The sequence below is a fragment of the Bufo bufo genome, chromosome 7 (genome assembly GCF_905171765.1).
Source record: "Bufo bufo chromosome 7, aBufBuf1.1, whole genome shotgun sequence".
NCBI lineage: Eukaryota > Metazoa > Chordata > Amphibia > Anura > Bufonidae > Bufo > Bufo bufo.
The window spans coordinates 188,752,927-188,775,407 of NC_053395.1; the positions used below are offsets into that span (position 1 = coordinate 188,752,927).

At 52.3% G+C, this 22,481-nt stretch overlaps 1 protein-coding gene across 3 annotated transcripts in view; it reads right to left on the reverse strand.

The window, feature by feature from the left end:
* Positions 1-2,313: 2,313 nt before the first annotated feature.
* PPIG (peptidylprolyl isomerase G) overlaps positions 2,314-22,481 on the reverse strand; it is a 43,051-nt gene continuing 22,883 nt past the window's right edge. For 2 of the 3 annotated variants that reach the window (XM_040440037.1, XM_040440036.1), the window contains exons 12-13: positions 4,569-4,705; positions 2,314-3,653 (exon numbers count right to left, since the gene is read on the reverse strand). In XM_040440037.1, the coding sequence (XP_040295971.1) occupies positions 2,531-3,653; positions 4,569-4,705 (1,260 nt within the window). In that variant the 3' untranslated portion in view covers positions 2,314-2,530. The remainder of the gene's footprint in view (positions 3,654-4,568; positions 4,706-22,481) is intronic. The other variant, XM_040440038.1, reaches the window with a different exon arrangement.

Below are 22,481 nucleotides of genomic sequence, written 5' to 3' on the forward strand. Positions count from 1 at the left end.
AGCAGCGATACCCACGGTTCTGTGTCCCCCGATGACACTAATATGTATGATCATCTTTTTTGAGGTTCAGTTGCTCTTTGTATTTAGTAGATCAGAATACACTGAATTTGTGGTTTGTTACCATAAAAACACAAAAGGTCTGTATAGGAGCTGTAAAAAAACAAAACAGCATAATAGTCAGAATAAGACTACACAAACTGAAATGCCTAAATTCTGAAACATGTCTACATGTCTCACCTTTAATGGTACTGCCTCATAGGGATTATATACATTGCTAAAGAACAAACAGCACTGGATACAGCAAACAATTGATTTGTACTTTACAGAAACATTGGAACATCATTAATAAAAAAAAATCTTGAAACTAATAAGGTTCTGTGGGAAAACAAAAGCAGATTGTGACATCAGGTAAATAAGCAATCGGCTAACTATTTATTTTAAAAAAAACAAAAACGCATGAGACACTCACAGAAGACGGGGATATGTTCTCCTTGGAGTCTTGTCAACAATTAACAAAATATTTCTTTCTTGGACTCACATTAGCTTTTATATGGGGGATCCTCGGCTCCACTGAGTCATCTGCAAATTGCAATAAGGCTCTATTCACATACCATTGGAGCCCTCTAAGGCAGTGTTTCCCAACCAGTGTGCCTCCAGCTGTTGCAAAACTACAACTCCCAGCATGCCCGGACAGCCTTTGGCTGTGCGGGCATGCTGGGAGTTGTAGTTTTGCAACAGCTGGAGGCACACTAGTTGGGAAACACTGCTCTAAGGTATATGTCGGGAGAATTTCCCAATGCACATTTCCGAATGGAGGGTTGCAACGTATGCCACTGTATAGGCATCCATGGCCATACGTACCAATAGGCTCCCATTGTGAAAAAATAAAAATATGATATACGACCCAAGCTTAAAACTGCAACGTCACTGCAACTCAGGTGTGGTCTGCAAAGTCACTTGCAACTTTCTTTCACATATGGTTACTAGTCACATGGGAATGAAGTGTCTGCGTGCCCCCCCCAAAAAAAAAAAAAAACTATTTTATAGTGACTCATGGGCAACTTTTACACTTTCCATATCAGTGTACACAAAATTACTTTTCATTCACCTTTCCCTTTGTTTTGGATCCATTTGAGCCACCTTGACCGCCATAAAAATGCACAAAACAGAAAAACAAAAGCAATGGATCTCTCATAGGCCAAATACGAAGCCTTAGATTACACTGATCACTGAGAATGTAAAACTTAGCCACTGTGTATTTTCAGCCAAAAGTCCTAATACCAGGTTGAAGAACTGGCCTTTAATGCACAGTACCGCACAATAAAACGTTTCTACTATGAGCATACCAGTTAAGGGTTTTCCAAGTTAATTATTATTATTCTTTTTTTTTTTAAGTCAGGGAACCCATTATAGTAAAAAAAAAAAAAAATAAAAAAAAAAAAATAGATTTACCATTTAAACCCCTCCATTTCAGCAGTCACTCTGTCCTCCCCATCACTGCAGCCATGATATCATGATTTTGGCTGCAGTGACGAGGTGTCCCTATACCACACGTGACCAATCACTGGCCTCAATGGTATCTGGAGCGGTCACATGCGGTATACAGCCACATCATCACTGCAGTAAAGAAAACAAAGCCAGGCAGGGAGGATAGAGCGGCTGCACAGGAACAGTGGGGATCAGAGACCGTAAGTACAATATTTTATTATTCCAATAGGCTCCCTGCCTTTAAAAACAAAACAAAAAAAAAACACCTTGGACACTCCTTTAAAACAGGGTTACTGGTAATGACGTTTTCGTTAATAGCATTATTTTAATTATAGAACATGCACTTTTTTTTATACGCCTGCAGAAAATATATTTCTCTCTTAAAGAGCACCTTTCACCAGAATAAAGTATCTAAACTGACTATACAGCCATGTAGAGCGGCGCCCAGGGATCCCCCTGCACTTACTGTTATCCCCGGGCGCCGCTCCGTTCTCCGGTTATAGCCTCCGGTATCTTCATAGTTAGGCTCCACCCAGGGGAACCTGCCGGCGTCTTTCTCCTATGCTTTAGCGCTGGCCAATCGCAGCGCTCAGCTCATAGCTAGGCTATGAGCTGAGCGCTGCGATTGGCCAGCGCTACAGCATAGGAGAAGGAGACCGCGGCAGGTTCCCCTGGGTGGAGCCTAACTATGAAGATACCGGAGGCTATAACCGGAGAACGGAGCGGCGCCCGGGGATAACAGTAAGTGCAGGGGGATCCCTGGGCGCCGCTCTACACGTCTGTATAGTCAGTTTAGATACTTTATTCTGGTGAAAGGTCCTCTTTAAATCAGCCAAATTTCATACACAACTCAGGAGAAAGCCATCCTGTGCTTGACACGGTTTTACATCTAAAAATAATTTTGGAAAGTTTATTAAAACGTCATGAATACAAATGATTCAGACTGAGGATTATCAAAAACATGGAACTTAAAGTTTTTGCTTTAAAAAAACAGAAAGCTGAATGTCCTTTAGGGCAAGTTTAGGTAGGTAGTATTTATATTTCATTTCTCATTGTTGTTATCAATACTCTTAGGACTTGACTGGTCATTTAATTTTGTTTCTTTTGCGCTGGAAGAATCCCGTTCACGACTGCAAGACTTTTTGCTGGTTTCCTTGCCATGTGAAGACCTTCTTTTCTCCTTGTCTTGGCTTCTTCGGTGGGATGAACGGTCTTCTCCGTGAGTACTATGTACTGTATTGGAGTCTGGACTAGTACGATTTCTACTGGACCTCCGGCCCCGTTTACTGTCTGGACTACTGCTACGAGAATGCCTCCTTTTATGGCTTTCCCTCTCTGTGTTCTTCTTCTGAGAGCTACTTTCCTCCCTTCTGGAGGAGTCTTTGCTTTTGCTTTGACTGCCCTCTCTATCTGAAGATTTTGAGCCTCTCCTACTTCTACTTCTTCTATTTCTGGACCTCTCTGGAGTTCCCTTTCGGTCTCTGGATCTGGTACGACCTCTTCGCTTTGAGTCTCTTTCCTTGCTTCTTGCATGGTCTTGACTCCTGGTTCTGTCATTATCTCTGCTTCTTGAGCGAGCTCTTCGATTATCCTCTTTGCTTTTGCTTCGTTCCTTAGTTTTACTACTAGATCTATGTTTTGCTTTCTCAGACTCTCTCTCCTTGCTCTTTGCTTTTTCATGCCGCTCCTTGCTTTTATCATGCTCCTTGCCTTTACCTCGCTCTTTGCTTCTATCCCTTTCCTTACTTTTACTCCTCCCTCTCTCATTTTTTGAAGTACTGTGCCTCGATCTCTCTTTACTCCTGCTTCTCTCTTTGTCTTTTGCTTTGTTATTAGAGTGCTTTTCTTTATCTCTTCCCCTCTCGTGCCCTCTTTCCTTACTTCTTGAACTGCTCCTGTCTTTACGTTTGCTTGGATTATCCCTGTTGGTTTTTAAATTCTCCTTGCTTTCACTCCTTTCTGATTTTGTTCTTTTTCTATTCCGTTTTTCTTCATTTTCAGCATCTTTAGATTCCCTGTCTTTGCTGCTTCGTTTGTGGTCTTTACTTCTCTTCCCGTGATCACTTTTTTTGTGTGGACTCTCAGAATTTTCTCTTTGATCAGAATGTTTCCATTCTCTTCCACGGACAGGGCTTTTCTGGCTATCCTTGTCATTCAATTCACTCCTGTAGGAAAAAAAAAAAAAAAAAGCAATAATTATATATATATATATATATATATATATATATATATATATATATATATATATATATATATATATATATATATATATAAATATAAAATTATTTTTGGCACCTAAAGGGACTGTCAGGAGTTTAGACCCCTGCAAAACTACTGAGAGCGCACTAGGTAGGGGCTAGAGTGAGGGTGGCAATCATATCTTTACTGCAGCATTATCAGCAGGAAACTGTCAGTTTTGCAGGGTCAAAACACTTAAACCCTTTAAAGTAAGAGTTTTGCCTTGTCAAGCACAGCAACCATAGGCCCTGCCGCTAAGAAGCTGGCGCCAAGTTTAAAGGGTATTCTAGTTATATAAATGTATCCCCTATTCACAGAATAGAGAAGAACTATTAGATCGGTGGGGGTCCTACCACTGCGATCCCCAATGATCCCAAGAGCGGGGGCCCCATATTACAAGCTGCCCCTGAATGAAATACTTTAAAGGAAGTGCGTCAAATATTTTGACCTTACAAAACGGTTGACAGCTCTGGGTGGGGGCCTGTGGTCTATACCTTTCCTGTACCAACAGCTGTGGAGAAACTAAAAAACAAACAAAAAAAAAAAACAGAACATGTGAAACTGCTCTTTGTGATAGACTAGTTAAAGGCAGGTTTCCTGGTGATACACAAAGTCATAACGACAAGATGTGGAAATCTGTGGAACCCAAATACTGTAAAGCCTTGCTAGTGGTGCTAAGACTTGGAAAAGGAGGTTTGGATAAAAGGGACAACCCGTAAATTATGCGTGCATCTGACCATGCAGAATCCTGACTGCCTTAGTGGTATGTGCATACAACAGTAAAATGAAAATGGGGAAAAAATAACAAAAAACTTTCATGGTCATTGATCAATACAACATACTTATCTCCCTTGATCCAACGTTCTCCACTAGAATATCTCATTCTTTGGGTTCTCTGCATTTCCTGTCTCCAGTGCGGGGGAGTCTCACTTCTTCTAAAACGATCCCTAGACCTAGACCTTGAGGGTGTGCGGTAGCGCTAAAAACAAAAAGAAAGAAGGTGTTAGCCAAGAAATCTAATCTCCTCTACGAACGAAACCAAGATAAATGTAAAAGAAGATTTCCAGTAGCGATTGGATTGTTTGAAAGATGAACTGAGTTTTCTGTGACTTCCTGCCACACGTGAAAAACAATCGATTGGCTTAATATAAAATTGGGGATGTAAAGGAACTACACAGTGAGCAGCTCTGCAGACAGGACTGATGCGATTGCTGTCTCTATATAGGATGGGTCATCAATATTAGATCGGCGGGGGTCTGACTCCCGGCAATCCCGCCGATCAGCTGTTTAAAGAGCTGGACTGCAAGGTGGTCGTAACCAGTGATGGTCAGTTTGCAGTGTTCAGCAGCGAACACATGCGGGCTGCCATCTTTAGTAAGGTAGACTCACCCATCCGGCGATGCACAGGTAAGCCCTTACCTGTGCCGGGAGCCGGTCTGAAATCTAATGCAGTCACCGGGGGCAGGCCCGAGAACAGCCCGATGAAGGGCCCCGGCGGCTGTTCTCGGAACTGCCTGCTCCCGGTGACCGCATTTGATTTCAGACCGGCTCCCGCCACAGGCACAGGTAAGGGCTTACCTGTGCATCGCCAGACGGGTGAGTCTACCTTACTAAAGATGGCAGCCTGCATGTGTTCTCTGGCGAACACTGCGAACTGACCATCACTGGTCGTAACCATTGAAATGAGCCGTGTATAATGTGATGGAAAAATGAGTCAATCCAGCAAAGGAAACAATATGGACAATCGCAATACATTAGTAAGTGGCTTGTATTCACTTCCTGTATATAATACATGTGCTTGCACACTATAGGAAAAAGCACTAGCTTATGTGCTCTCCCATAGTCCCGGCCACTAGAGAGGCCGGCGCTTTTTCCTAGATAGTGTGCAAGCATGACCACCGCTGATGGATTGCAGGGTGGTCATAACTAGGGATGAGCGAATTCACTTCGGATGAAACATCCAAAGTCAATTTGCATAAAACTTTGTTCCAATACTGTACGGAGCAGGAGCTCCATACAGTATTAGAATGTATTGGCTCCGATAAGTTAAGTCATAAATATCAGATCGGTGGGGGTCCGAAACCCAGGAGTAAAAGCACTCCTAATCAATCCAGCAAATCCACCGCATGTAACTATACTGGAGTGCCTATATATTCCACTGTAGTAACAGGTAGGGCTCAAAAACCATCATATACAACCTACAAAACTTCTAAGCCACAACATACCAAACTCATCGAAGAATATGGGGATCTTCATTTAATAATCACATATTAAAAACATCAATACATAAAACAAAAATGAGCAGCAGAAACAAGGCATCATCACCGGAGAACATAGATCCTCGTAAATAGTAATAATCATAGCATCCATATGCGGCGACAATATAAAGGCGGCAAGGACCATGGAAGATATTGCTGTTCGAGATCGGGTTTGCAGTGAATGCAGCTGAAAGTGGAAGTAAAAGCAGGTTTCTCATCCGTACCATTGGGGGACACAGGCTTGATAATAGGTACAGCTGCTGCCACTAGGAGGCGACACTAAGCACAAAAACGAGATTTTTGTATAACTTACCAGTAAAATCTCTTTCTCGCTCTTTCCTTGGGGGACACAGAAGACCTTGGGTATAGCTCATCTCCCTAGGAGGCGTGACACTAAGTGAAGACTGTTAAGCCCCTCCTCCCCAGCTATACCCTCAGCCTGGAGAGAGAGACTGCCAGTTGCGTGTCCAAGTAGTGAGAAAAGGCAAAGTCCAAAAAGTGGAACCAACAAGCCAACTACCCAAAGGGTAAAACAAACTCGGAAACAGTCAGAGAAGAACAAAGAATGGGTGGGTGCTGTGTCCCCCAAGGAAAGAGCGAGAAAGAGATTTTACTGGTAAGTTATACAAAAATCTCGTTTTCTCGCCCAGTTTCCTTGGGGGACACAGAAGACCTTGGGACGTTCAAAAGCAGTCCAAAGGGGGAGGGACCACAGCACCAAGGCGAAGCACCCGAAGGCAACAAAAAACCCGCCGCCTGCAGACCAGGCGGCCCAAGGCAGCATACGCCGAAGGCCGAGTATGCACCCTGTAGAACTCGGTAAGGTGTGCAAGGAAGACCAGTGACCACCTTACAAATGCATGGCCGAAGCCTAATGCCTCCGGCCCAGGAAAAACCGACAGCTCTGGCAAAATGAATGGTGACACCAAAAGCAGAACCCTGCCCTTGGTGCGACAACCACAGCAAGAGCCACACTGAGAAAGCGGAGGAAAGCCACCCTGGAGGCCCTCAACCCTTGCGCGGACCTCCTGGGAACACAAGAGACCGAACGTCGACAAGAGTCGGAGATCTCCAAGTAAAAAACTGCAAGGCCCAAACAAACGTCCAAATCGGTGAAGTGTCCGTTCCCGGGGGTGGGAAGGGGAGGACGACTGCCTCAATGAAATGAAGGACAAACATCACCTTCAGAAGGAAGGAAGAGACGGAATGGAGAACAGCCCTGTCCTGGGGGAAGACAGAAGGCTCGGAACAAGAAGGGCCGCCACTCAGGCACCAGTCAGAGACACGATGGCTACAGAAACCCAACCGTACAGGACAGAAGGAGTACAGAGGACTTCTGTAACGACTCCAAGGAAAAATTGGAGCGCCAAGAGCCCAGTATGTGGTTCCCAGGACGGTAACGGAGGGCAGTACAAAGGAACCCAAGAGCCGCTCCATGGAAGAAGTTCCTGACAGGCCCAGAGGGTCGGGGAACGCTGAAAGAGGAAGGACAGGAACGACACTTGATACCTCAAGCAACGGAGTCCCAGCCCCAGGGCCGGGCTGGAGAAAGACAGAACCATGGAGAGAGAAAGGCAGAGTGGGGGAACGCCCAGCTTCCCACAGAACCCCAGGTAAAGTCCTAAGTCCTACCACAGATCCTGGACGAAAACTCGGCTAGAAGCGAACACTAGCGAGCTCACTAGAGTCGCCTGGGCAAGCGGGCGAAAACCCAATGATCAGTAACACGGGCAGAACGGTCAGTAGAACTGGTCCCGTCGGCCCCGAACAATGTTGTCCCGTATCCACCCGGAGTGGGGGAGCAGACGGACAGGAACCGAAGGGTCCGCCCAGCAACCGCCCGATGCCAGGACAAGACAGGCTAAAGCCCAAGCCGATGTAGCCACCACAGGAAGACGGACTAAATGGTAGTCCTCCCAAGTTACCGAGAAGGTAAATCCATAGCAGAAACATTGCCTAGAATGGAAAAAACGCAATCTGCACCCAGCGGGAGGACAGAACGCGGTAGACCCGTTAGATAGGTACACAGCTAGTACAGTCAGTGTGGACAAGACACCAGAACCATCCACCTGAACAACCATGCTCTTCCCAGAGGGGAGGGCAGAGAAGGAACATCCTCTGAAGCGTGGCCGGAACAGAAGCCACATCGGAGAGATCCGTACCGAGTGGGAGCCAAACAGAACCGGCGAGAAAAGGCAGTCGAGACAGAGGCCGGGATAACACCCTCCAAAAGAAAGGAGGAGTGGGCATAGAGAAGCCATAGGACAGCTCAAAAGCAGGACCCCGCTACACTGAGACGCCCCGTTCACCGCTTCGCAGAAGGCGAATATCCTGAAGAACTCAAGGTGGATGTCCTCCGGACCTGGGTAAGCGAGCACCCAAGAGAAGTTGGGTGACCTTTCCCAAGAAGAGCGGCCCGAACCTGGTAGAAGGAAATAGTAGTAGGCGAGGGGACCGTAGTCCCACCAGAGCCAACATAGAATGCAAAGGGCGCTGCAGACAGCACTCTCGACTATGTGACCACTAGCGCAGGGAAACAATGCTGCGGGAAGACGAATGAGCACCGCCCAGCTCGGAGCAGTAGCGAGCAGGTAGAGGCCGTCTACTTATCTATAAGGCATTCATTTATTGTTTGTTGGACAACACCTTAGGCTTACACAGGTGGACAGAATGATCTCTTTAGAGAATAGTGCAAGGCTTGCTGCAAACACCGTCTCCCAAGAGAAAAAAATATGTCGCAGGAGGAAAGGAGGGATACGTACGAGTAGCCCCGTAAGCAGTGAGAAGGCCAACCCACCTACGGGACGAGAAGGTATACACGGCCCAACAACGCACAAAAACGTCCACTCACTGCCAAAATATCACTCAGCGAAGGCCAGCCAGAGTGCCACAGTATCTACCTGGCAAACTGCAGTCGGCAAGGGTGCAAAAGCCCGCCCCAAAAAAAAAAAGGGGGGAATGCCCAAGGCCGTACCTACGTCAGAGAAGTAGGGCATACCATACTTCGCCCCGAAGGGCGCCATGCACATAGCCACACAGTATCCAGCAGGAATGCAGGAGGTCCACCTAGTGAAAGGGGGGCATGCACAGGGCTATCCTAGCATTAAGTGAGTGTGCAACAACTCACCCAACACCGAAACTTCGTGAGAGTGTAACTACTCCCAATGAAGGGGAACATGTGCAAGTCCAATACGGCACATACAAGGACAGCCTTGGATCTCGTGAGCGTGCAAAATTCCGCCCATGGAATAAGGGATGGTCACGCACAAGGCCAGCACGGTATCCAATGGGAGCGCAAGCGTTCCACCCATGTTAGAGGGCCATGCTCAAGGCCAGCAACGTATCCGGTGAGAGTGTAGTATGCCGCCCAGAAAAGAGGGGGGGGGGGGGGGTCATGCACACGGTCAGCATCGCATCCAGGGAGAGTGCGATCAGTCGGTGAGAATGTGTGCATGTCACCTGAAGGAGGCGTGCCCATGGCCGGCAGCGAATCCAGTGAGAGTGCGTACACCGCCCACGGAAGAGGGGTCATGCATATGGCCGGCAGCGGATCCAGTGAGAGTGCAAGCACCCCGCCATGTATGGGGTTCATGCACATGGCCAACAACGTACCGGCGAGAGAACATCACCGACCGAGGGAGTGTATGAATGCCGCCACAGGGAAAATCCAATGAGAGTGCATCATACCACCTATGGAAAGTGGTCATGCACATGGCTGGCAGTGAATTCAGTGAGAGTGCCAAATGCCGTCCACGGAAGGGAGTCATGCCTATGGGCGTCAGCGAAATCAGAGAGTGCAGCATTCCGCCTATGGAAGGGGGTCACGCACATGATCGGCAACGAATCCAGTGAGAGTGCAGCGTTCCACCAATGGAAAGGGATCGTGCACATGGCCAGCACCGTATCTGGTGAGAGTGCAGTATTCCGCCTAAGAAAAAAGGGGTCATGCACAGATCGCAACGAATCTAGTGAGAGTGTAGCGTTCCGCCTATGGAAGGAGGTCGTGCACACGGCCAGCACCGTATCCGGTGAAACTGCAGTAGTCCGCCAATGAAAGGGGGATCATGCACAAGGCCAAACCGTAGCCAGGGAGAGTACAGTATCCCGCCCAGGAGGGGGGTCCCGCACATGGCAGTACCATAACTAAAGAGGGTGACGAATGCTGCCTACAGAAAAGGCCGCATGCACTTGACCAGCGCCGTATCGTGAGAGAGGGCTAGAAGGGTAAAATGACCCTGGCAGCGCCGCAGCCGGGGAGTGCGACATGCCGCCTAGGGAAGGGGGGCATGTACTGACATGAGGCTGCAGCGTCCTGCGCAGCCCACAAGTTATATATATAAAAAAATTCTTTTTTTTTTTTTTTTTATATATATATATATATATATATATATATATATATATATATATATATATATATATATATATATATATATATATATATATATATATATATATATATATATATATATATATATAACAGAAAAGGGGAGCCACCTACAGGGGCACTGGGGGGTTCCATACAGGCCCATCTGAAGCCGGCCTGTACCCAAAGGGTTAAACAGGGATCCGGCCAGGAGGGCGGCGCTGCGATCCCCTGGGGGCAGCCATACAGGCCCATCTGAAGCCGGCCTGTACCGCGGCGCTGCGATCCCCTGGGGGCACCCATACAGGCCATCTGAAGCCGGCCTGTACCCAAAGGGTTAACAGGGATCCGGCCTGGAGGGCGGCGCTGCGATCCCCTGGGGGCGGGGGAACCTCCCGGCGGGAAGAATTCCCGCCTGGAGAAGTTCCAGCCCCCTCCAACAGAGGCCTAGTAATTGTAGGCCGTGAAGCCGGGGCCTAAATTATTAGCGGCGCCCGGCTGACCGGGGCCGCACAGTATTCAAGTACCGGCCGGGGAACGAAGCGGCGCATGCACATGCCGGCCGCGGGTGCCCACCCCGCGGGCCGGAAGAGGCGGGGACCCGGATAGAGCGCCGGGATCGCGGCCGTAAAGCCTGCGGTGCCCGGCCGACCGGAATATTCCGACGGTCGGCCTGGGGCTGTTGAAGCATAGCGCTCATATTGCAGGCCGCGGGTGCCCACCCCGCTGCCCAGAAGCGAGGACCCTGCGCTCGGCAGCCATTTTACCCATGGAGCGGGCCCTGGCTTATAACAGCGCACCATGTGGCCAACAGCCACAACCACCTTGCCCTTGGGCCGGTGCCCGTGAGGGCAGAGGAGGGTCAGGAGCAGCAAGGCTCTGGCCCTGAAGCAGTAGCCGGTAAGAGGGAGGGGGACCCTGAGACCGGGTGCCTGTGAGGGTGGGATGCCTGCATAACCCCTCCGTCAGGGGCAGCTAGTTGCGGACCACTGCAGCTCCCCAGGCATTCTTCTTGTAGGGAGAAGGGTGCCAATGACCTATGGAGGCCAGGAGAGAGGGAGCAGAATGTCGCCCTGCGGCAGCCCAGGGGCCAGCCTAGGTCTAGCAGGGACAGAAGGGTCCATAGGCCCAGTATAGGGTCAGGCACGCAGGAGACCGGGGGGGGACGGGGACGTTGGGCTGGAGCAGCCAATCTCTCACCATAGACGTCTTCACCCTCGGTCCGTTCCAGCAGGGTCGCCCCTTCAGCTACTGGCACCGTAGTGGCAGGACGCTGGAAGGGGGACTTGGCGTGCGGGCGACCCTTGCGCTGGCGGGATGTAGGGGAGCTGGGCTGCCCTGATCCACCTTGCCTTCTGTGGGGGAGGCAGCCGTGCGGGTGACCGGCACTGGCGCAGCTCAACCCCGGGAGAAACAGAGAGGTCTAGTGCGTCTCTGTTGTCCCTGATGATCTGGAACAAAAAGAAAAGAAAAAAGTAAAAATCTAAAATTTAAACAAGGAGAAACCAGCCCTGCAGAGCAGGGAGTGTCTTGCCTCCTTGGACACTAAGCAAAAACTGGCAGTCTCTCTCTCCAGGCTGAGGGTATAGCTGGGGAGGAGGGGCTTAACAGTCTTCACTTAGTGTCACGCCTCCTAGGGAGATGAGCTATACCCAAGGTCTTCTGTGTCCCCCAAGGAAACTGGGCGAGAAAGTACGATCTCCTCCCTCCAGCTATACCCTTCCTACAGGGACTAAGGTAAAACAGTTTTAGCTTAGTGTCTGTAGGAGGCAGACCTCCCTGCTTTGCAGGTCTGCTGATTTTTTCCTTTTAGATTTCTTTTTTTTTTCCCTAGCAGGATTATAGGCAGTCCCAGCTGCCTGCACTCCCACCCAGGAGACGGGAGACCAGGGGGTCCCCAAGCCCGCTGCTCCTTCCCAGTCTTCAAAAGACGAGGACCAGAGGGTCCTAAAGCCTCTGCATCCCGCCAGCCTTCGGGTTACCAAGGCCGCCCACGACAAGTGCCCTCAGTTTCCGGTGTAGCAGTCCTCCCCAAGGGGCCGCACACCGAAGGTGGTGACCCGGCTGGACCCAGGGGGGCAGAACACATCAGACCGGTAAGTATTCCTGGATCCATACCCCCCTCTCAAGTTACTTGCTGTGGATGGCCCCCACAAAGCCTTGTCCCCCCAGGCAGGGAAAGGGGCAACAGCTGTGTGGCAGCTCTTCTGGGGAAAGGAGAAGGGGAGCCCTCTGTGCTTGCCAAACTTCTGTCGCCCGCCCCCACCTGTTTCTCTCCTCCCCCAGGGCAGCTTGTAAATTAAGGTCCCAGGCTTCTACTGCGGCCTACCTCTGATCCGCTCGCCGCGGTACTTCTCTCCTGGCCAACACCTCCCCTCGGCCGGGGCTCCTTGCGGCAGCACCGCTATACGGGGAGTGGGGAGGAGAGACCTCCAGTTGGTGCACCAGCGCTCCTTTTAATTATCGCGGGCGGCAGACTCCATTAGGGGGCGGGGCATGAGTTCTCCCTGCTTCCCCCTCCTAGCTTCCTGGTGCAAATTCTTTGCGCTTGTTCTGACTCCACCTATCTCCTGCTCAGGAGGACCTCTGCGGACTCTGGCATCAGGCTTTTTTTTTTCCAGACAGGCTGCAGTAAGGGACACAGGCTGGGTAAGCTCTTTCCCCCCTTCCTACAGGGTCTAACTTTAGCCCTCCTACCTTTCACTACAGGTACTTACTATGTCCGAACCCAGGCCCCAAAGCCGGCGGTCACTTCTGTGCGACATTTTGCATGTGCTTCTTGTCGCTCAAAATTCCCATCTGGTCAGTTGGATCCCCTCTGCTCCTCTCCACAGCCAAGTGGCTCTGGCCAAGCTTTTGTCCCGCTCTTCAGCCCTTTTGGTGGCTATTCACCGTACAATGTGGCTATCTTGCTGGGCGGCGGATGCTTTTAAATGGGCCTTGACGTCCCTCCCCTTTGCAGGTAACAGGCTTTTCGGCAAGCGTCTGGATGAGATTATCTCTGATGCTACAGGGGGTAAAAGCACCCATTTGCCGCAGAGTAGGATGTGCTTCAACAAGTCTAAAAAGCACAGACCTCATTTTTGGCCCTTTCGGAGTTCCTCCAGCCTGAAGTGGCCAGCCGACAAATCTGCCCCAGAGCAGAAGCTTAAGCCATCTTTTAAGCCTCGTCCTCCCTGGCATCCTCGCCAGCAGGGCTCCAAGCCCTATACCGCCAAGTCCTCCTCTGTATGATGTGTGGTCTCTGGTGCCCCTCAGTCGAGTGGTAGGTAGTTTTAATCTGTTCCAGCATGTCTGGCTAGCCCACATCTCGGATGCCTAGGTACGAGAAGTCATCTCGGAGGGCTACAAACTGGAGTTCCGGTCCCCACCTCCGCCCTGCTTTTTTTTTTTTTCACTCGTCCCCCCCTGACCTCTCCCTCCGCCGCCCATTCTTTTTCTCAGGCTATTCTCACCCTTCTGCAGCAGGGAGCGATTGTTCCGGTAATCTCTTTGTGGTCCCCAAAAAGGAGGGTATGGTCCGTCCCATCTTAGACCTCAACCACTTCCTTCGGCTCCGCCGTTTCCGGATGGAGTCCCTGCGACCGATCATTGCATCCATGGACCCGGGGGAGTACCTGTCCTCATTGGACATCAAGGACGCTTACCTTCATGTTTCCACCTGTGTCAGTCACCAGAAATATCTTCGGTTCGCTCGCAGTGGGATCTTTTCGGTCCAGTCGGTCTTGCCACAGCTCACAGGGTCTTTACCAAGCTTCTGGCCTCAGTCATGGCTCTGCTTCATGCCATGGGGATAGTGGCGATTCCGTACTTCCTGATGAAGGATCCGTCATTCCGGAAAACGGCGGACAGCCTACGCATCGTCCGGGACACCCTGGAACGCTTCGGGTGGGTTCTGAACCTATCAAAGTCATGTCTTCACCCATCACGACAGCTGCTGTTTCTGGGCATGCTGTTCGACACCGATTGGGCCAAGATATTCTTGCCCTGGACAATCTCTCAGTCCCACGAGGAACGCTCCCTTCCGATCAATATTCTAGAATTGCGTGCGATTTGTCTCTTTGGTTTATTGGACGGACCGTCTCCGGGGGTGTCAAGTTTGGGTTCAATCCGACAACTCCATGGCAGTCGCATATCTAAATCACCCGGAGCCCCACAGCCAAGTCGGAAGCAACGCTCATCCTCTCCTGGGCGGAGAGCCATGTTCTAGCTGTCGGCAGTTCATATCCCCAGCGTTTACAACTAGATGGCTGACTTTTTCAGCCAAGAGAGACTCGATCCAGACAAATGGACTCTGCATCAACAGGTCTTTCGCGCGATCTGCGAGCAATGGGGGTCAGCTGGATGTGGATCTCATGGCCTCCCGCTTCAACCAAAAGGTAGAGAACTTTGTTGCGAGGTCCAAGGATCCTCTGGCTCAGGCATCGGATACCCTTGTGATTCCGTGGACGCAGTTTGCGTTTCCTTACGCGTTCCCTCCTCTTTTGCGTCTTCTCCGGAAAAAAAAAAATAAATAAATAAAAAAAAATCAGGTCCAAAAGGTCTGCCTGTCATTCTCGGGAGGACCTCTTGTCACAGGGACCGATATTCCCCCCAAATTTAGGGTTGCTACATTTAACGGCATGGCTGTTGAAGCCGCCGTACTAAGGGCTCGGGGTTTCTCGGATGCTGTTTCCAGACCATGATTCAGGCTAGGAAGCAGTCGTCCTCCCGGATCCAACACCTGACCTGGAAGTCCTACTTTAGTTGGTGCGAACGCCACCAGTTATCTCCCATTCGGTTCGCGTTGCCGCAACGCTTGTCTTTTCTGCAGTCGGGCATGGACTTGGGGCTGGCTCTCAGTTCCCTCAAAGGGCAAGTTTCGGCCCTTTCCATTGTTTTTCAGCGGAACTTGGCTTCACTTTCTGTGGTTCAGACCTTTCTGCAGGGGTTGGCACAGGCTGTGCCCCCTTAGCGGCCTCTGTTGAATCCCTGGGACTTTAATCTGGTGCTCAGCGCTCTCCAGTCCTCTCCGTTTGAGCCTTTGCAGCAGGTGTCCCTTCGCTTCCTGTCGTACAAGGTGGCCTTTTTGGGGGCAGTTACTTCCATCCGTAGGGTGTCGGAACTAGCAGCTCTTTCCTGTCGGTTGCCCTTCCTTATCCACCATCAGGACAAGGTAGTCCTTTGCCCTGTCCAGTCCTTCCTAAGGTCGTGTCGGCATTCCATCTTAATGAAGAGATCATTCTCCCTTCTTTTTGTCCTGCCCAGTCTCATCCTCGTGAGCAGTCGCTCCACACTCTGGATTTGGGTTGGGCCGTTCGCATCTGTCTCAGACATCCTCTTTCCGACGGATTCACTATTCGGCATTCCAGAGGGACAGAGACAAGGGCTGGCCGCGTTCAAATTTTCCATTTCCCGATGGATTCGTTTGGCCATTGTGGAAGCTTACCGTATCAGTGACCGGGCTCCACCCTTCCATGTGACTGCTCATTCTGCTTGGGCAGTGGGGGCCTCTTGGGCAGTACATCATGGGGCTTCGGCCCTTCAAGTGTGCAGTCCGGCTACCTGGTCATCTTTGCACACCTTTTCCAAATTTTACAGAGTACACACCTTTGCGCTTTTCTGGGGCGTAAAGTTTTGCAGACGGCGGTTTTATCATTGGCCGGAGGGCTTCTTCGTTTATGGCTTACCCCTGGGACTGCTCTGCAACGTCCCATGGTCAAGCCTGTGTCCCCCAATGATACGGATGAGTAAACTAGATTTTTGTACTTACCGTAAAATCTGTTTCTCTTCCGTTCATTGGGGGACACAGCTCCCACCCATTTTTTCTGGTTACGGGCCTCGTAGCCTGCGTGATTCTGGGTTTGTACATTGTTTGTTTTTCCTTTTGCTTCTCCTACTGCTTTTGCACAAACTGTTTTGCTTAGTCCCTGTAGGAAGGGTATAGCTGGAGGGAGGAGCTCACACTTTTGTGCTTAGTGTCGCCTCCTAGCGGCAGCAGCTGTACCCACGGGTCAAGCCTGTGTCCCTCAATGAACTGAAGAGAAACAGATTTTACGGTAAGTACAAAAAAGGAGACTTTTGTATTACTTACCAGTAAAGTCTCTTTCTCGCTCTTCCTTGGGGGACACAGGAAACCATGGGTATAGCTCTGCTCCCTAGGAGGCGTGACACTAAGTGAAAGCTGTAAGCCCCTCCTCCATCAGCTATACCCTTCAGCCTGGAGAAGAGACTGCCAGTTGCGTGTCCAAGTAGTGAAAGATAACCACCAACCGGAAAAAGAACCGTCAAGCCCCAACGGGGGCAACCAAGCCGGAACCACAACTGTAAACCCAAATGAAGGGCGGGTGCTGTGTCCCCCAAGGAAGAGCGAGAAAGAGACTTTACTGGTAAGTAATACAAAAGTCTCCTTTTCTCGCCCATATTCCTTGGGGGACACAGGAAACCATGGGACGTTCCAGAGCAGTCCCAGAAGGGAGGGACCAGAACAAACTAGACCAACACCGGAGGCATCAATCAACTGCCGCCTGCAACACCAGACGGCCTAAAGCAGCGTCAGCCGACGCATGAGTATGCACCCTGTAGAACTTGGTGAAGGTGTGCAAGGAGGACCAAGTGGCCGCCTTGCAAATCTGCTCCGTAGAAGCCCGATTTCTCTGAGCCCAGGAAGCCCCGACCGCTCTAGTGGAATGAGCGGTAACACCGAGGGGCGGAACCTTGCCCTTGGCGAGATAAGCCTCAGTAACAGCCATCTTGACAAAACGGGCGATAGCAACTTTGGATGCCGCCAACCCTCTGCGCGACCCCTCCGGAACCACAAAGAGCGAGTCAGTACGCCTGAAAGAGCTGGTTACCTCCAGGTAAACCTTGAGCGCCCTGACAACGTCCAGGCGATGAAGTTCCCTCTCCCTAGGGTGGGAAGGGGAAGGACACAAAGAGGGGAGAACGATGTCCTCGTTCAGATGAAAGGCGGAGACCACCTTAGGAAGGAAGGAAGGGACCGGACGAAGAACTACCTTGTCCTGGTGGAACACAAGGAAAGGTTCCAGACAGGAGAGTGCAGCCAATTCGGACACCCTCCGAAGAGAGGTGACGGCTACAAGGAAAATAACCTTGCAGGACAGAAGTCGCAAGGAAACCGTCCGCAGAGGCTCGAAAGGAGAAGCCTGGAGCGCTGAGAGAACCAGGTTCAGGTCCCAGGGCGGTACCGGAGGCCGGTACGGGGGAACCGCGTGAGCCACGCCCTGAAGGAAGGTCTTGACAGGACCAAGGGGGGCCAGTGGGCGCTGAAACAAAATGGACAGCGCAGACACCTGACCCTTCAAAGAACTAAGACCCAGACCTTGGGCAAGTCCGCTCTGCAGGAAGGACAAAACGGTGGGGAGAGAAAAGCGGAGCGGAGGAATCCCTAGATCGGCACAGAACCCCAAATAGGTCCTCCAGGTCCTATAATAGATCCTAGAAGAGGACGGCTTACGGGCGCGGATCATGGTGCGGACGACGTCCGCAGAAAAACCCCTACGTGTCAGGACGGTGGTCTCAACAACCACGCCGTCAAACGTAGGGACCTTAAACGCGGGTGGAAGATCGGTCCCTGAGAGAGAAGATCTTCCCTGGCGGGCAGCGGCCAGGGCGCGTCTGCCAGGAGCAGCATGAGGTCGGCATACCAAGACCGGCGGGGCCAGTCCGGAGCGACCAGAATCACCGAGACGCCTTCCGCCGCGATCTTCCGAAGGACCTTGGGCAGGAGTGGGATGGGAGGGAATATGTATGGACGCGCGAAGCCTCGCCAAGGAAGAACGAGGGCGTCGGCTCCGCAAGCTCCCGGATCCCTGGCCCTGGACAGATAGGCGGGGACCTTGTGATTGAACTTGGAGGCCATGAGGTCCACGTCCGGTATGCCCCAACGAAGGCAAATGGCCTCGAATACCTCCGGGTGAAGAGACCACTCGCCGGGGTCGACAGTGGTGCGACTGAGGAAGTCCGCCGCCCAATTGTCCACCCCTGGAATAAAAATTGCCGATAGGGCCGGGACGTGGGCTTCCGCCCAACGGAGAATGCTGGAGACCTCCCTCATTGCAGCAGCGCTGCGAGTGCCCCCCTGGTGGTTTATGTACGCCACAGCCGTGGCGTTGTCCGATTGTACACGAACTGGATGACCCTTCAACAGATGAGTCCAGTGTCGTAGAGACAAAAGGGCCGCTCTCAGCTCCAGGACATTGATCGAGAGTTTGGACTCCAATGGAGACCAAATGCCCTGGACGGATCGGGGAGGAAACACGCCTCCCCAGCCCAAGAGACTGGCATCGGTTGTAACCACCAACCAGTTGAGTGGCAGAAAAGACCTGCCCAGAAGAGGGGACTGTAACCACCAGCGGAGAGATGACCTCACCGGAGGCGATAGATGGAAGGGATGATCCAGAGACTGCGGCGATTTGTCCCAGGAGGAGAGGATCGCCCGTTGGAGAGGGCGGGAGTGAAACTGCGCAAACGGGATCGCCTCGAAGCAGGCAACCATCTGCCCCAAGACCCGCATGCAGAAGCGGAAGGACGGTCGACGGTGGAGAACGAGACCCCGAACCGCCCCACGGAGGATCAGACGTTTTTCCGAGGGAAGACGTACTTCCGCCGCTCCCGTGTCTAAAAGCATTCCCAGGAAGACCAGTTGTCTGGAGGGGGGAAGGGAGGACTTGGGGAAGTTGATGACCCAACCGAACCTCGTCAGAGTCTCTAGAGTGAGATCCACGCTGGCAACCGCTTGAGAAAGGGACGGAGCCTTGATGAGGATATCGTCCAAGTACGGTAGCAGAAAAACACCCCTGGAACGGAGTAAGGCCAAAACCGGGGCCAGGACCTTGGTGAACACCCGGGGGGCTGTTGCCAGCCCAAAGGGAAGGGCGACAAACTGGAAGTGGAGGTCCCCCACGGCGAACCGGAGGAAGCGATGGTGACACCGGGCTACCGGAACATGGAGGTAGGCATCCTGTATATCGATGGAAGACATGAAATCTCCCTGCTCCAGGGAAGCCACCGCGGAACGGAGGGACTCCATCCGAAACCGTCGAAGGAGGAGAAAACGGTTGAGCTTTTTGAGGTCCAAAATGGGCCGCATGGAACCTCCCTTCTTGGGAACTACAAAGAGGTTCGAGTAGAACCCTTGGAACCTTTCTTCTAGAGGAACGGGGGTAATCACCCCCCTGTCCAGTAAGGCTTGAACGGCCGCGGAGAACGCAACCGCGCGTTTCGGGTCCCGTGGCAGGCGGGAGCGAAAGAACCGATCTGGAGGGAAGGATGCAAATTCGATTTTGTATCCGGAGCACACAATTTCGAGGGCCCAGGCGTCGGAGACGTGAGCCAACCAGACGTCCCTGAAAAGGAGGAGCCGGCCCCCCACCCGGGTGGGTGGGGGCGCGCCTTCAGGCAGAGGATTGCTTTGCTGCGGGTGTGCGGGCAGCCTGCGGCTTGCGCCAGGAGGGCTGCGCCCGAAAAAACGGCTTCCTATGCTTATCCTGGGGAGGAGCCGAAGCGGCAGCTGTGGTGGGAGCCCCAGAGGCCCTGCGGGAGGACCGAAAACGAGACGCACCAGGGCGTCCGCGGGGGGCGCCCCTGGCTTGGGGTTGAGGAAGATGGGTGCTTTTACCACCCGTGGCCTCCGAAATAAGTTCGTCTAGGCGGACCCCGAAAAGGCGGGAACCCGCAAACGGTAGCCCCGCCAAGGAACGTTTGGAGGCAGCGTCCGCTTTCCAAACCTTCAGCCAGAGCTCCCTCCTGACGGAAACTGCCAGGGCGGAGGAGCGTGCAATAAGGGCTCCCGCATTAAGGGAGGCCTCACAAACAAAATTCCCGGCCCGAACAATAAGCTGGGCCAAGGAACGCAGGTCCTGGATAGGGACGTCCGAGTCCAACTCCTGTTCCAGCTGCGCACCCCAAGCAGAGATTGCTTTCCCTGCCCAAGCAGAGGCAAAAAAAAAACCGGTCTGAGAGCAGAACCGGAGGCAGCAAAAATGCCCTTAGAAAGGGTCTCCATGCGACGGTCCTCCGCTGACTGAAGAGAGGACCCGTCGGGAACAGGGATGGCCGTGTTCTTCGACAGCCGGGCCACAGGGGGGTCCACCTTGGGTGGGGAAGACCATGTGGCCACGACATCTGCTGGAAAAGGATAGCAAATGTCCAGCTTCTTGGGGTTGACAAAACGGGCGTCCGGTCGAGCCCAAGCCTTAGACACCACAGAGGAGAAATCAGAGTGGATTGGAAAGACTTTTGAGACCTGCCTGGGTCTGATAAATGAGACGCTAGCTGCGTCCGAGCTAGGGGGATCATCCTGCACCTTAAAGGTGTCACGAATATCAGAGATGAGTTGACCCATCGCTGAGGCTAGCTTGGACGGCAGGGCCGAGTCCATTTCCAAATCTGAAACCGCCAATTCACCTTCAGAGAGCGAATCCTTTGGAGAGGAGAGGCTCGTCTGGGTGCGCACGCGTGGCGGGGAGAGGGAGGCATCCGAGGAGGAGGCTCGCTCTACTCTAATACGCTTCTGAGAGTGCCTAGCTCGGGAGGGGTCACTAAAGGAGAGTGAACCCGCTGCAGCGGCAGAAGCGGTGGACCCGGAGGGCGCGACAGTAAGAGTGGCGTCCTGCGGGGTAGGCGGCCTGTCTATTAGGCGGCCCACGACATGAGTGAGGCTTTCCACGGCCTGGGACAGGGATCTAGCCCAGTCAGGCGGGTCAGAGGCAGCAGGGAGCGACACAGCGGGCGACTGAGGCTGCGGTGGAGCCCGACATGCAGTACAGTGCGGATCAGACTGCCCCCGGGGAAAGGGTTCCCTACAAGCAGTACAGGCATGGTACCAAGGCTTGGCGGCTGCAGAAGGGTCTGACATGGTGGAACAAAGATGTTGCACTTAAAGTGGGGGACCCCAAGGAAAGAAACGGGGATAACACCCAAGCGACAGTACTGTGGCACGGAGGGGGTTAAAAGTCCTACCAGACCCGGATGATGCAAGCGGCAGCGGTAAGGGGAACAGACTGAGGAGGCTGTGGAGGAGAGGCAGCAGCACCGGCTTCGGATCGCACTGCAGAGAGGATTCCACGCAGCACTGTGCGATGAACCCGGAAGTAGCGGAGCGCATGTAGGAAGCTCCGCCCCCTCCCTGCCGCTCTGAAGCAGAGCCGTGCGCGCGCGGCAAAATGATCTTAACCCCCAAGGCTGATGAAGTGCCGGCCTGAAATGGCGCCGTTCACGCCAAGAAAGCGGCCCCCTCCGCGCCTGGATGTGGCAGAAGGCAGCGTCCCTGCCAAGGACCTGCCCAGATAAACTCCCCTGCCCGGTAACGGTCCGATATATGCCCGGGGGGGGGGGGGGGGAGGGGTGGGCGCACGATGTAGCAGTGGCCATGTGGTAACAGTGGCCATGTGAGCCCAGGAGGCCTGTAGCAGCGGTGGGAGGGAGGAAGGGGAGGCTGGAGCAGCCTGTCTCACCATACGCTGTCTTCACCCTCAATCCATCCAGCGGGGTCGCCCCTTCAGCTCCTGGCACCGCAGTGGCAGGAAGCCGGGGGAGGGACTTGGCGTGCGGGCGACCCTGAGCTGGCGGGACGCAGGGGAGCGAGGCTGCCCTGGTCCACCTTGTCTTCTGTGGGGGAGGCGGCAGTGCGGAATTACCGGCACTGGCGCAACTCAACCCCGGGAGAAACAGAGGGGTCTAATGCGCCTCTGTTGTCCCTGTAAGTAGAAAAAAACCGAATTAAAAACAACAAATAACGCAAAAATAAAAAATCATAGGAAAACAACCCTGCATAAGCAGGGGGTGTCTTGCCTCCTTGGACACTAAGCAAAAACTGGCAGTCTCTTCTCCAGGCTGAAGGGTATAGCTGATGGAGGAGGGGCTTACAGCTTTCACTTAGTGTCACGCCTCCTAGGGAGCAGAGCTATACCCATGGTTTCCTGTGTCCCCCAAGGAATATGGGCGAGAAATCAAAGTTTTTACAGCTTTTACTCCCAACTCTCCCGATGTGCTTGAGATAATGCTGTGATGTACTTGGAATGTCAGCTTTCAAGCAAGAACAGGCCCATAGCTCTAGCTCCTACCAATCTGGAGATATGAGCAGTGCTCAGGCAAAACTATTAGGTGGTTAAATACAACTCAATTAGAGAAAT